Source organism: Cyphellophora attinorum, assembly GCF_001299255.1.
Source record: "Cyphellophora attinorum strain CBS 131958 chromosome Unknown Contig29, whole genome shotgun sequence".
NCBI classification, from domain to species: Eukaryota; Fungi; Ascomycota; class Eurotiomycetes; order Chaetothyriales; family Cyphellophoraceae; genus Cyphellophora; species Cyphellophora attinorum.
The window spans coordinates 25,427-39,747 of record NW_017253257.1 but is presented as its reverse complement, the minus strand read 5'-3'; the positions used below and the strand labels follow the sequence as shown (position 1 = coordinate 39,747).

The window sequence follows — 14,321 nt, the reverse complement described above, 5'->3', positions numbered from 1 at the left end:
GAGCCAGTTACTGATCATGTCGCAGAAATCGCGCCGTCGATGCTGCGAACGAAAGTCTTGGCACGATCTGCTCGCCGCACACTTCGCTCTCAGGTCGACCTCATCTTGGATCTCACACTGAACGACTACCTTTCTACTTTGCTTGCAGTCACGGCATTGCTTCAATAGTCTTCTTAGTGTTGTCGAAATCGACTGACGATTCCTGATCCTTTCTATTCATCCACCTTCTTCATTCGCATCTAATTTCAGCGGACCGGTAGCAGCATTCAGGAGACGACGACTACTAGCGAGTAAATCTCTCGAGGTCGACTTCTTACCCTACGTCGGCATCGGTAGAGGACACCTACGAGCACAAGCACAGCTCTCATCCTCGATATTCATCGTGATCATCTCTCACTTCGAATTTCGAGTTTGCTTCTCACGTCGTGAGGTGGATTCCGGCTCTCCTTCTTCTCTCTTGTTCTGGGCAAGCTGGTCTTCTGTGACAGGACAGAAGTCTTCTACGCTCAGGTCAGTCACCGGTCCTTTTTGTTGAGAATTGGTTTCTGTTTCATTGAGGTGTGCTGACCTTGAAACCCAGGTGTTCGCTGTTGGGACACACGAAGATGCCTGTTCTCAGCAAGGTTGCGGTTGGAGATGTCGATGACGGTGACGGTGACGATTTGCGCGACTTCATTGTCCCTGATGACGCAGAGATCGAGTACGAGGGTGATAGACCGGCCAAGAAGAAGTCGGACGCTAAGAAGCGGAAGTCAGCGATCAAGAACCAGAAGTCAGCAAGCGAGAAGCAGAAGACTCGCCAAAGCAAGAGCGCAGAAGGTTCAGCGTCTTCGCGCAAGAGCGGCGTGAACAATGATCAGAGTGCTCCTGACTTGATTGGCACGAAGCGTCTAGAGTCTGTCAACAAAGACAAGATCAAGGCAACATGGAAGCTGTGGGAGAAACACGAGGTTCGCCCAGATGCCAATGACTTGTCTCAGGCTGATGCCGACAAGCTCAACGCCTGCATCATCGACGGGACAATGTTACGTCGAGTCGCTAAAAAGGACCTCCGCGGCCTCCTCAACTCGGACAACTTCTACCAGTACAAGAAGAAGCTCTACATCACTATCCCTGGATTTAAGGCCAGCGACTATGCTCGCGCCGCGCCACAGCAGATCCGCAAGCAGTTGTTTGGGCAGCCTTTGAAGCGGTTTTCGTACCGACAGTGGCTAGCACAGGCCATTCTGTACGGCCATCCGCCTCTCTTGACGATTCCCGAAATCGAACAGGCGTTTATTGCCAAAATTCGCGCAAACGAAAAATGGGATGCATGGCCATCCAAGTTTGGCGATGAGTTTAGCCGCCGCTTGCGGATATTTCCTGATCCCGACGATCGCTTCGTCAAAGTCGAAGATGGCGAAGATGTAACAACCAGCACAGGACGAGGTCCGGAAGCGGATTTGAGCATTCCCTCACCAGCAGAACGACACGGTGGATCTGCAGCACTACGGTCCCCTACCACTGTCAGCGATGGGGACACTGAGATGGACCTGGACGAGAGTCCAAATTACGCTGCGACCCCGAGGCGGGCATCAGCGTATCAAGAAGGGGACGGCGAATTTTCGCCGACTACTACTCGAACTCGGTCGGCCCGGAAGGAAGCGATAAACCGGGTCTACGAGCACCCTCTTCAGGAGGGCCTCAGCATAGTCATTCCACGGCGCTCATTCGAGGCACCTCCATTCAGTCGGTCAGCATTGGTGCCGGTCGCTGAAGCCCACCCCGAGCATATTCATGACCTTGACCCGATTCCGCAGCAAGCCGATGGACACGTAACGAATGATGCCATCGAGGATGTGACGGAACAAGACCTCGAGAATATGTCAGAGAAGGAGCAGATCCAACGAGCAAAAGACCGGAGTCTTCGTCCGTCAACGAATGTTAACGCTGCCAACTTTGTCCACAGTGCTGACCTGGTGGAGCGAGAGTCGCAAGCTTCAGGTCGAGAAGCCCGGGAGACGACCATCGAACTTCCTTTCCACACCAAGGGTGGCACTCAGGCAAGCACAGATGCCGACGCAGAGTCCTCCACGAAGAAGCGAAAGCATAAGAAAGAGGCGACAGCCGCCCAACATCCCTCAAAAGCTGTCTCTTCGGCCGCCACCGCCCGGTCGGCTGTTGACATCGAAATCGACGAATTGCGCATTTCGTGCGCACAGTTGAGAGAATGGGCCCGACAATTGTCGCGGAACGATGCTGTGCCGCTTCTACAAGGCACCGACATGCAGCCGTTTCAGCTTTATCTTGATCCAGACGACTCCCTCAATTATCTAGTCTCCATTGGCGGCGAGTGCTTCTCCGACTTCATGCCTGTGATTGCGATGGGCAAGGCCATCAAAAAGTTTCAGGAGGACGCCATCATTCAGATACGGTTGCTTGGGTCTCTCAATCGCCCCAGAGCGCCAGGTGCTACAAGACCAAATCTTGGTTCTCGAAGACGGACTACGGGAAAAGAAATCATGGCGTATATCATGTCCCGACATCCGCATTTCGACCCTAAGCTCGGGCCGGCTCCGAAGATGCGCGGCTCGGGAGAACAGGAAGATTCCAGCTCCGCTCTTTCAAAGGGAGAGTCTCCCAGTACTAGGAAGCGGAAGTCTCCAGGGAACGACGACAACCTCGGCAATACTAGGGGCCACGATCAAAGCAGGCATTCGGCGAAGAAGGCAAAGGTGAAGAAGAACAGTGTGCTCGAAGAAGAAGAGATCGACACCTCAACTATTCCGGGCGTGGATGCAGTCATGTCGGATGTCGGAGCTACCTCGAGTACATCGGCTGCGTCGCAGCGCAAGACCATTCAAGCCGCCGCGCGTGACATTGGCCAGAGCCCGGCTCATCGAGGCATGAACAGCCACGCCTTACAACAGAGTCCTCCTGAGAAGCGCGGTTCGAGAGATGTGCCACAGGCGGATGAGCCAGTCGATGAATCCTTCACAGAGCCGTCGGTTGATACTATCGATCCTGCAAGCCTACAAAACGCCGAGGGAAGATATGTCTGCCGATGGAAGAATTGTGCCTCCAGTTGCAAAACTCTGCAGGATCTATTCGTAAGATTATACCACTTTCCCAGTCGTTTCCTATCACTAACTCTGGCCCCAGATGCACGCCGCGCAACACGAACTGCCTCATGATAGATGTAGATGGAACAAATGTGGGCTGAAGGGGTTGGACGTCAGAGATGATTTCGTCAGACATCTGTACAGTCATGTGCCCTACCGAGTCTACCGTTGTGACAAATGCGACAACGGCTATGCAATCCCCAGCAGTCTGCGGTCCCACTTTGTAAACTGGCATACAGGATTTGCGCCGCCCAGGTACGACAAAGCTACGCTGGTGCAGATCAGTCCCTCGAAACCTGACCCGAGCATGACGCGACCAAGTAGGTCAAAGGCTGGCGGAGGTTCAGCTGACGGAGGCCTGCCGAGCGCTTCTTCACAGCGAGCTACGGTCGGTCACGCCTCAAGCAGTGGGGAGGAAGAGGAATCCGACAGAGATGAAGATGTCTCAATGACAGATCAAGTGTCGATGGCCGGGAACGACGACGTTCCGATAGCTGGGGAGGGCGCTGCGGACGCGAGTGGTGCTAGCAGCGACCGGAAGGTTATCGACATCTCAGACGATGAAGACAGCACCGGCTCTGACCAGGAGGACTTCATTGGCAGATACCCCGAAGCTGATGGCACCGGCAGCCGGATTGATCACAGTGACAACGCCAGTGAGCATAATGGCTCAGCTGACGGGACAGACCACGGCAGCGACTCGAACAACGATAGTGATTCAGACAGCGTGAGCGATCAGGTCAGTGACGACGGTTCAGCCGCTGGCTCCGCGTCAAGCAGAGACAACACCTCCGACAGCGACAGCGATTTGAGCAAAGACAGTGACTCAAGCTGTGGATCTGATAGGCAGTCGGTCAGATCAGAACACGCGAACGCTGCCGACGACGAGAGCGAGCCACCTCTGGAATCGCTATCGCTTGAGCAACATCTGTTGGGTCCCCACTTGCGCCTGCGCCGCGAGCGTGCAGCTCTCACAAGCGATATCCGGCTCCGGGAGGAGGTCCTTTCTAAGCACCAGCGTACTCTCAATCATGCAGAGACGCTGGATGCACACATCTTCAAGACACAGGAAAGACTATTACGGCTTCCTAAAACAGATCCTTTGAGGCCCGCGGTGGAAGCCAAGTACGAGCGCCAACTGAAGCAGATACCTGTATTCAAACGAGCTCTTCGGAAAACTCCCGCTCTGCTGAGAGATGTCGACGCTAGAATTGCTGCGCAGCCACAGACTGTGCGCACTACACAACTCTTGGTCGACACCCTCCGTCGTGCTCGGGCGAAGAAGCCATTCCCTCCTGAACTGCTGGAGAGGGACAATAAGGGCGGCCCCATTTTCGCACATGAGTTTCAACTACTCTGCGAAGCTGCCAACCGATTGAGAGACGCAAGACGTAATGGCTGGACTGCCGGAACAGCACAAATGTCGCAGCTTACCAACCGGCGCAATCGCCTGGACAATATGTACCATCACATTCGCGATGGCAAAGTCTGCACCGTCGCTGAAGCTCAGTTGCTCAGCGCTCAAGCGGATCACGGTCGCACCTGTGCCGCATTTCGTGGTACGGATGCTGTCGGCGCTGGAGTGGTTGACCCGAGCGTGAGTACTGCTTATGCGGGAGTGCTGCGTGCTCTCAAGAGAGTGGAGGAGCAAGAAGCTGGCAAGGGAGATAGTCAGGACTGGAATGGCAGCCCAGGGACGCGATGATCAGGCTCATAATGGTTACGAGCGAAGTCATCGCCTAAGGCAATAGGCGGACTCTTCACACGAGCACGCCGGGAGGCCTTCACAGATTCCAGGTAGTAGGTGTTGCTACATGTGCAGGCATACCCATTTGTACTTGTAGACAAGGAAGCAAAGCAATCAATGAAGCTCGACGCAAACCGTTGCCAAGACCACACTATCCGTTAATATCACCGGAGCGACTCCCTCAATTTGTCGTGCCGCAAAATCACACACTAAAGTCCTCCATATCACGTGTCTTCTCTATTCACCAGACAACCTCTCAGTCTTTTCCCTCCATTGAGGTTCGACCATCTGGCGGCTACGACTTCTTCTCGGGTGAATGGCCACTTCTCTTTCAAGACTTGACTTGCTAACATCCCGGGCAGCCAATACCTTGACTTTGACTCGAACACCATGGCGAAATACCGCAGCTGGCGGCAACGTCGAAACTGGAGAGACCGGAGAATCCTCTATTTCAAATGGAGCAAGCTGATGCGTCCGTCCGAACTCAAGTCAGACGAGGTGGACCTCCATCAATACGTGAGTAGTTGCCAGAGCATGAGCGTCCCACTGTATCGAGCCGTTGAACTGAGCCATGACTGACACATCCAAGCTAAACCTTAGATGCCTCGCTGAAGTGTTTGAAGAGCCCGAAGTTGATCTCAAGCGACTCGCTAGAAGAGTAAAGAGCTTGAAGTCCTCAGCCAACGTGAGTGAGGGCGACGAGTCGATGAATGCAGCTGCGCGCCGCAGAGCGAAGGCCAGAAAGAAGGCCATCGAAGCACATAAGCAGAAAATGAAGCAATGTCAGGATATCAAGAACGGAGACCTCGAGCACCCACTCGAGACCATTGTCCGACAGGCGCGCAAGAACATAACCAAGATCAAGGGCGGTCTCAAAGAGGGCATAGAGATGGTTCAGGACTACGGTGCCGGTCCGGTGGAGCGTCGAATATGCAAGATGCTGCGCAAGTTCCGTCAAATGGCACAAAAAGACCTTCTCGAAGCTGAGAAGGCCTACAGCCTGAGCAGGGGCAATGTTGACGACCTCAACGATGAGAATGGATGGAGGCCGCAGCAGGAGCTCGCGATCAAAGGCGAACGCTTGATGGATAAGATGCGCGATGCTATCAGTTCGAAAGCCAACGAAGGCAAGGTTGCCTAAGTGCTGAGCTGTACGTGGCTCCGAGTATGCCGACACCGCATTGTACTGAAGGGCGCCCTGGGGGGTCGCCAGATGAAATTGCGAATCGATATGCTCAGATGGGGACAGTCAAGCAAAGGCTCAAGAGGCCAAGCATCCTGAAGCTTGAGACGTGCAGCTGTTGGCTTTCAAAGGCAAGCAGTACAGCAGCATTGGAAGCATGAATAAGACACAGAGGGCATCCGAAAGAATGCAGGCGGTCTACTTAAGCAGAAATTGAAACAGCCCCATTTTCCATTTCGGTTCCCGTCAGAGGTGAATTTAAGCGTCGCAGTGGAGTTCCGAGGGTCGTTAATCAGCACGGCAAGGTTTGCTGAGTAACACGCCAAGATTTCCGCCCCCTCCCCTCGATCGCTTCAAGAGTACGCGAAGACCCTTTCTCTTCAGCTTCTGCTCGCCCGCCTCGTCCACCCATTACGTTGTGCTCATACAACGTGCGAAATGGATGAGAAGGACGTCACCATGATTGACGCGTCGTCGGACGTCCGCTTGACTCCTCCACCACAACCCGCGGCTCCAGCAGTGCCTGAGCATGATGACCATAGTCCTGCCGACAGCGATATAGAAGGCGGCAAACACCATGCCCATCACCATCATCACCCACATCTCCCACATCACCTTCGCAGTCGACACCTCAATTCCTTCATACACCCACATCACGGCAGGCATTGTCACGTCGTGAAGACCCCTGACGAGCTCGAGCGTAAACGCCTTGAGCTTTCCGCCACCTTCTCCCAAGAGCAGTTCGACGTCGTTTTACACGGCAGTCCAGATCACATCGACGCAATCCGTGGCCTTCATGCTCAATCTGAGGCGGAACGTGACGCCCTCCACCGCGACCACGCTGAAGTCGCCAAGCAATTCGAGAACGTTCGAGATCAGCTGGAGCTTCTGGACAACGAACTGCACATGTTGACAGATCATAGCGTAGCTTTGGATGCAAGTTTCGACAAGTTCGGCTACTCTGCTCATCTACGGACGACAGACAAGGACAGTGGCGACACGGCAAGTCTGAGTAGTAGCAACCAGGAGGAGAAGCACAAGGATCGCAGCACAGATCCGCTGAAGTTCTTCAAGCGGCCACAGGTACGCCAGTACTTCCACAAAGGTCTACTGTGGCGGTCGAGTCGACATGGGGAGGTGGAGAGTTTCGAACTGTTCGTGGACCTGGTCTATGTCGGTGTGATCGACATCATCGGTGAGAAGGCGGCGGAAGCGCCGTCTGGATTGGCGTTGTTGCAGTTCGTGATCATCTTCTGTATTGCGTGGAAGATCTGGTCGGACATGACCTACATCATCAACAGCTTCCACATTGGGGACATCTTCCAACGGATCTGCGTGGCTTTCTACCTGATCTGTCTCTTTGGCTTCACGACGAATATTTGGTACAGCTTTCCGGAAGGACACTCGGCTGAGACGGCGCAAGTGGAGGCGGCGGAACCGCACAAACGAGCTGAAGCGGAGGGCGCAATCGAAGGCGCGGCCTCAGATTACCACAACACTTACATCTCTGCCATTGCCTTCTTCGTAGCGCAGCGGGCCTTCGTCGGAATTTGGTATCTCGGCGTCGCGGTCCTCGTACCTATGATCAAGGGAAGCATGGTCTCAAACACTCTAATCATTCTGATCTCGTCCGCACTATGGATCGGATCGATTCACGTGTCGTGGCCTAACCAGCTGGCACTCATCTTCTTGGGCATCGCAATTGACCTTATGGGTGGCATGTTGATTATCGCTTTGTGGCGGCGGATCAAGAATCCAAAGCACTCATTCTGGGCAAGGATGCAAAAGTGGTTCGATTTCGTTCCCGCTATCAACATCGAGCATCGTGTCGAGCGGAACAACGCATTCATCGCACTGGTCTTTGGCTACAGCATCCTCACGATTCTCTACCAGAGCAGTGCGAGCATGGGCATCAACGCCTTCTTTGGGAAGGGCGTTTTGGGCCTGCTACAGGCGTTCTGCTTCAATTGGATCTACTTCGAGATCGACAACTATGGCATCCACGTGCATGCGATCCGGAGGCATTGGGCGACGAGCGCAATTTGGGTGACAGGCCACCTACCATTCATCATGGCGTATATCCTCGCTGCGAGTTCCCTGACAACGCTGGTGCTGGCGCACGACTGTCCCGATGCCGAGCCTGAATGGTTGGGAAGCCACTATGCCGACAGATCGTTGCCTGAGCTCTCGTCTGGAACACGTTGGTTCTATTGTGGCGGCATCGGCATCGCGCTGCTTTTCATGGGCATCATCAGCTTGTCGCATACTCACAAGCGTCTCCAGCATTCTCGTCTCAAGAAGCGGCCAAGGCTGTTCTACCGGTTGATCGCCTCAATTGTCATCATCGTTTTGCCTACAGCTGGCAACCGCCTCAGCTCGCTAGATCTGGTCGCCATCACGTTCTCGATCGTCCTGAGCGTGCTCATCGTCGACCTGTACGGCAATTCTGCACAAGGCACGCCCTTCTGGACGCATGGCTTGTGCCCGAAAGAGCGCAAGCAGACGACATACGTTGCGACGTGCAAACTATCGAGGAGGCGGCGGCGCGAGTTGCAGAAGCGGGTCAAGAAGGGCGAGGATGTGAGTCTGGGTGATGTGCTCAGGCTCCGGGATCGAGCTGGCAGTGAATCTACACTGAACACCTTGAATAGCAGCGAGGGAAGTTTGGGTGGGAAGACGGTGGGCGATGAGGAAAAAGGCGAGCCACGCAGGCGGGCGAAGGAGGTGCACCACGAGGACTGGCATGGTGGGACGTACTGATGGCGGCGTGCCCTCGGGCTGGAAGCTGAGAAAATCTGAGACGTGGCGGATTGACCGGGTTCGAGGATCGCACTGGCCAAGCTAGACCTAAGATTGGAAATGTCATGGCAGGTGGCGGCCGTAGTCAATTACCCGCGAATCACTGACGTCCCCGGCAGTGGTTGTGGTCTCTTCTTTCCGATAGGATCTTGCTCAGTGACGATCGGGCCCAAAAGCAAGGTGAGTGGCATTGCCCAAGCCGGTTGACAATACCGTTGGGTCGTAATTAGTCGCCGGTTGACATAACTAGACCCCGTCATATCCCACGCCGGATGACAATTGAAGAGCGAGATCTCGTGCCGGACGACAAGACCTACTTGTCGCTTTCCCATCCCCCCCAGCATCGCACTCAGGCCTGGACGTAGGACGACCCTGGGTCGAGATGCGCATCAGAGTACGCTGACATGATAGTCCAGATCCGACTATGTAGTGCGTGCTCTGCCGTTTTCTAACGCAACAATGCGTTGGGAAATATACATGCAGTCGTGGCCAGGTGCTATCATCAACCAATGGGAAGCAGCGGAGCTCATCTCGGATCTCTGATTGCATATCTCGGAAGCACTACTTGGACCCAAGTGCATGCACACGTGCAGATCCGTCGTGCAGGTGCCGCACTGACTTCACAGGGGTGAGCTGGTCGATCTGCCGAGACCCTCTCACCGACTCCCATAACCTCGCCTGCTTTGCTGAGGTGGATGTGCTTTTCCGCTCCGGCTCCCACTCGCAAGGACTCCTAAGTCCATTGCAGCTATTCATACCGCAATAACATGTCCGTCAAGTGTGCTCAGTGCGATAAGACCACCGGTGAAGTAGGCCGGCCTCTCAAGCGCTGTGCCAAGTGCCAAACGACGCGCTATTGCAGTCGAGAGTGCCAGAAATCTGATTTCAAGGAACACAAGAAGCAATGCGCCACGTTCGCCGCGGACAATGCTGAGACGTATCCGTCTATCCCAGGCATTCCTGAGGTCCTCAGAACGTGTTAATGGACGGTACCTACAACTACAAAAACCTCGATACGCCGCTTGAAAAGCCTTTTACCGCCCTGACGCAACGCAGGTGGCTTTATGATAGATGCGAGGAGGATGTCTTCAAGTTATTGATAGATACTCATCGGTTCAGGCTTAACGACAACTACACGTTGTAAGTCAGCAGACGAAATCATTACCTTTCGGCTATCGCAGAAAACGCTGACTCAAGTCTCGATCAGTCTTGGTGAAGCGCCCTACTACGTTCTTGGTGATCCCTCCCCAAACCGTGGCGCTACGGAGTTCCGTACTTTCCTCAAGCAAGCCTTCTACCACCCCGACAATAAGGGCCTACTACCATCATGGTTCACCAAAGCCAAGATCAACGAATGTATGGCTTTCGCCCGCAGAACCCCTAGCCATCATTACAACACCATGCCGGAGAAATCTGATATCCTCGACTACTACGGCGACCCCCGCATGCCGATGCAGCTGAGAATGTTCGCTGAGCAGGTGCTGCATAGATCGCCTTATGGCGAGAGTGGTGACGCTATGATGGCATTTCAGGCGAAACTGGAACGGGAGTATTCTCCGGGGAGTGGCAAAGTGGCTAGTATGCTGAATATGGACACGAGTCAGAGTCGGGGAGGCTGATTGGCGTTTCGGGTCCAACGGGCAAATACGAAGGCCCGCCCAGCAGAGCTGCATTGATAGGGAAGCGATGCAGGGTGCACGGCGAATGTATCTGTTGATGAGCTACGAGACTCGAGGCTGTCTTCAGCATGGATATGAAATTAGTTTTAGCCGGAAGATCACCTCCTTGCCAGAGCTACCTCGAATCTATGGTTCCGAATGGCGTCTTAGCTGCCATCTTCGCTACTAATGCTAACGTAAATCATGAAAAGCCACATCGGGCCGCGCTTTTCGCCATACCATAGAATACATATGTTCATGCGCCCGCTATCATATGTCCAAAGAATTAATTTGCGCCGAAAATGGGGCTCCATGTGCGAGCCGCTGAGTAGGGCAGGCCTCCCAGGCTGGCGATGGGCCATCGATGCTCAATCCTGGCCGTCTTTGCTCGAGTCTGATATGCTTCCGTACAGAGGCCTTCCTGAGCATCAATGACGAGACGCTGGGATACTCAGATCTCAGGACTCCGATTCTTAGAGGAATGCTGACGCCGACCATTACGATCCGAAGCAGCTCCACGAATTGAGATGCCTTGGGAGCGCTCTGTAGTGCCGGCTGGTTCCTCGTCGGAGGACAGATCTATTGGCTGCATCCAGGAAGTAGAAGCCGAAGGCTGTTTAGACGTAGCACGTGACCGCTTCTGGGATTGTGACCGCTTGTCAGCCGGCGATGCAGCTCGTCGTTTCAGCCCAGCGGAGGCCACAGGACTGCTCGAATTCGGGCTCGGGCGGGCTTTGGATGTCTTGCTACCCGAGCTTTTCGCTGGAGCTGAAACTGGAGTCGACGTGCTGGATGAGATACGTGATGCAATGGATCCTCTAGGTCCCGTTGGCACGGTCTTGAACTTGAAAGGGTCTGTCGCATCGGTGGCCTCACTAGGAAGGTCCGAGGCGGCCTTTGGCGCTTTAGATGACTCGTCCCGGCCAACCTGGAAACTCTTGAGGAGACCGTCATCCATTGCTTTAAAGTGATCGCTGTGTGTTTTCAGGGTTGCGTTCATCTTCTCGATGGTCTTCAAAATGTCTCCAAGGTCACTTGTTTCTGGTTTGACTTGCACGACTTTGAGTTGATCTTCGAGCACAGTAATCCGCTCGCGCAGATCCGTCCTCTCTTTAATCACTGCTGCCGTCAGGTCTTTGACGCTCTTGCGCAGTCCATCATGCCCCTCAGTGGTCGGACTCGGAGGCTGTTCCTCAGACGAGGAGGCCTTCATATCCTCGATGACTTTAATGCAATCCTGCTTGATCTGTTCGAGTATAGAGGCCTTCAACTCCCGCTGTGAGTCGCTGAGCTCTTTCGTAGTGGCAGTCGCTTCCTGCAAAGACTTCTCGATCGTATCGAGCTGCTCGTCATGCTTGGTTGTCAATTTATCAATGGTGTCGAGAGGAGCTTCAACTTCATTGTGGATCTTCTGGACATCGGACTCAAGGTCCCTGAGACGCTGCACCACTGGCGGGATGCTGTCTTCAGCTACAGTGTTCAGCCTAGTCGACAGAGCTTGATGCTGTAGCTTCTCAGTGTCCAGATCAGCCTTGATTTGTGAAATCTCGACCTGGAGTCCTTCCCGGATCCGATCTGATATCTCCTTTGTATGATTTGGACCATAGCGCTCTTCGAAAGCATTTACTCGTAGAGTCAGAGCGTCCACCCGCGCGGTGTGTTTCCGTTTCCACTCTTCAAGGGCCGGAAGTTCCTGTGCAATTTGACTGAGTTGGCCGAGCTGAGCTTTGATTTCAGCATGATCTTTGTCCATCTTGGACAGCTTCGGAGCGAGCACAATCATTATTTGTTGATAGAGACCCTCTGTCGTGATATTATTGTAGCGCGCACTAAGTGATCGGATGGCGTGGGCATTGGCCTTTGACTCATTCGACAGGTTCTGGAGGTGATTGTCGGTGGCCATTGCCCGGTTGGTCGTTGCGGTGACGAACTTCTGGAATTCCATTTCCAGCTTAGGGCCCGCCTGGGCGGCGACAAGCGACAGCGGTCGTTCTGGAGGCGATGGAAATTGTTGCGGCGCGGTAGGCGTAGCTTTAGCGTCTAGACGACTAACTTGCTTCATAATATCGTTAACTCTCGTGTCCATGCTTTTGACTGTTCCGTTCGTTTCGTAAGCCATCGCAGAGGTCTTCTCGTTGCGGCCATCAAGGCTCTTGATCTGTGCCTCCAAGGTCTGCATTGTACTTCTCAACGATCTCATGTCTTTCTGTATTGCTTCCTGGTCATTGTTGTACGTCTCAATGTAAGAGCTTGGTAGCGATGTAGACTGATCTGTGGGCGAGGGTGTGACAGTTACGGGGCGGGCTTCACGTAGCTCTTTCTTGAATGCGTCCAGCTCAACTCGGAGGTCCGAGGCGGCCTCTGTGGATGTTTGGATCTTGTCAAGTTGCTTGCGCAGATCCGTGGTAAGCTCCGACTGCGAAGCCAGACTTCTCTTGAGCGACTCAATCTCAGAGGCCTGACTCGTACACAGCTGTCGTGTCGCTAATGAAGATCCGCTGGCCTTCGCGACGTTAGCTTTGATGGCATCCATCTCAGAGCGCAGTCGAGCATTGTCATCCTGAATGGCTTGCATCTTTGTAGTGTGATCGGGGAGGCCTTGGAACTGGTTCTGTATGTCAGACTTAAGAGTCTCAAATTGCGCGTTGAAGTCCTCCCTGGCAGACCTGTTCGAAGCTGTAGTGGTCGCATTTGCAATAGCATCATTCACGCCGGCGAGTAACTGTTCAATCATCGCCTCAGCTTGAAAGCGTACAGCAGGCACGAGCGAAGTGGTCTGATCGACAGCCTTTCTGTAGGCATGGTCTGCCGTATGCTCTTCTCGTTTCAGGTGCTTAAGGACAGATGGCACATTTGCTGCACCAGTCTCGGCCTGCTTGCGTCTCTCGATTTTGTCAGCTCGGGCGGCCTTTAGTGCAGTGATCTCGGACTTCTGCTTGCTGTAATTGAAGCCAGCTTCCTGTACCAACAGTAAATGCTCCATGGCCTTCACCTTCCAGGGCGGGCTCTGTAACGGTTCGGACATTTGAACATCTCGGGGTTTGGGCGAGCTCTCGCCCGGATTGTCTGATGGACCATCGACATTTGCAATAGTCGAAGTGTCACCTGTGGCGCTGGGATCTCCTTGGACTGCTGCCGTTGGCCGTCTTCGTGGGTCCGTGGCCTTTTCGGGAGGACGCTGAGGGTGTTGGCAAGTCGGATCCATCACTCTGGTGGCGTGTTGTGACACAGATCGTAGGCGGTGTGACACGGGGGGCTTTATCGGCTTCTGGACATTGTCTCTGTCGACTGACCGGCCGCGAGCTGGTTGCCTGCCGTCTGGACTGGATCGGCGACCTCGATCTTGAGAGAGTTCCACCTGGCTTGCACGTCGTCTGGGGTCCCGATATGCATATGAATCGTAGTCTCTATCGTCACGCCGGTAGTAGTCCCGACCAGGGTGTCGCCGGTCGTCCATCAGAGGCGTTTTGTGTCATCAGGAGTACTCTGATCTGACAAGATACCGGCATGAGTCAAGAGGTCCGTGAAGGTCCACTTTGCGGGGTATCAGACGATGGTGAAGTCGCGTGTCCTTCCAGTGAAGTTGGCACTTGAAGTCTGATCAGTACTGGGGTACCCAGATAGTACAAGAAGTGTCGCTGCCGTGCCGTGAAGACGTCGAGTTCTTCGAGATGGTTCCCACTGCAGGGGCCCGGCGCTTGCTTGCGACAATACTCTCAACCTCTGAATATCACTTCAGGAGTCTGCGAGGGCCTGCAATGCAGATATCAATTACAAGAAGAAAGGCAGCGAGGCAAACACGCTAAGATCAGGCAGTGAATTTCGGCGCTAAA

At 54.0% G+C, this 14,321-nt stretch overlaps 5 protein-coding genes across 5 annotated transcripts; 4 read left to right on the top strand and 1 right to left on the bottom strand.

Moving 5' to 3' along the window:
- Window positions 1-605: 605 nt before the first annotated feature.
- On the top strand, window positions 606-4,806 carry AB675_9996 (uncharacterized protein; the record flags this gene model as incomplete). Its single annotated transcript, XM_018150577.1, has 2 exons — window positions 606-3,089; window positions 3,142-4,806. 2 exons carry the CDS (start codon window positions 606-608, stop codon window positions 4,804-4,806), a joined length of 4,149 nt encoding a protein of 1,382 aa, XP_017996644.1.
- A 432-nt stretch (window positions 4,807-5,238) lies between these two features.
- AB675_9995 (uncharacterized protein) lies at window positions 5,239-5,989 on the top strand (the record flags this gene model as incomplete). The annotated part of the gene is made up of 2 exons (XM_018150576.1): window positions 5,239-5,364; window positions 5,438-5,989. 2 exons carry the CDS (start codon window positions 5,239-5,241, stop codon window positions 5,987-5,989), a joined length of 678 nt encoding a protein of 225 aa, XP_017996687.1.
- Window positions 5,990-6,469: 480 nt separating this feature from the next.
- AB675_9994 (uncharacterized protein) lies at window positions 6,470-8,791 on the top strand (the record flags this gene model as incomplete). Its single annotated transcript, XM_018150575.1, has 1 exon — window positions 6,470-8,791. The coding sequence occupies one exon, from the start codon at window positions 6,470-6,472 to the stop codon at window positions 8,789-8,791; it is 2,322 nt and encodes a 773-aa protein (XP_017996610.1).
- A 1,021-nt stretch (window positions 8,792-9,812) lies between these two features.
- AB675_9993 (uncharacterized protein) lies at window positions 9,813-10,449 on the top strand (the record flags this gene model as incomplete). Its single annotated transcript, XM_018150574.1, has 2 exons — window positions 9,813-9,970; window positions 10,038-10,449. 2 exons carry the CDS (start codon window positions 9,813-9,815, stop codon window positions 10,447-10,449), a joined length of 570 nt encoding a protein of 189 aa, XP_017996657.1.
- Window positions 10,450-10,939: 490 nt separating this feature from the next.
- AB675_9992 (uncharacterized protein) lies at window positions 10,940-13,693 on the bottom strand (the record flags this gene model as incomplete). The annotated part of the gene is made up of 1 exon (XM_018150573.1): window positions 10,940-13,693. One exon carries the CDS (start codon window positions 13,691-13,693, stop codon window positions 10,940-10,942), a length of 2,754 nt encoding a protein of 917 aa, XP_017996576.1.
- Between the last annotated feature and the right edge of the window lie 628 nt (window positions 13,694-14,321).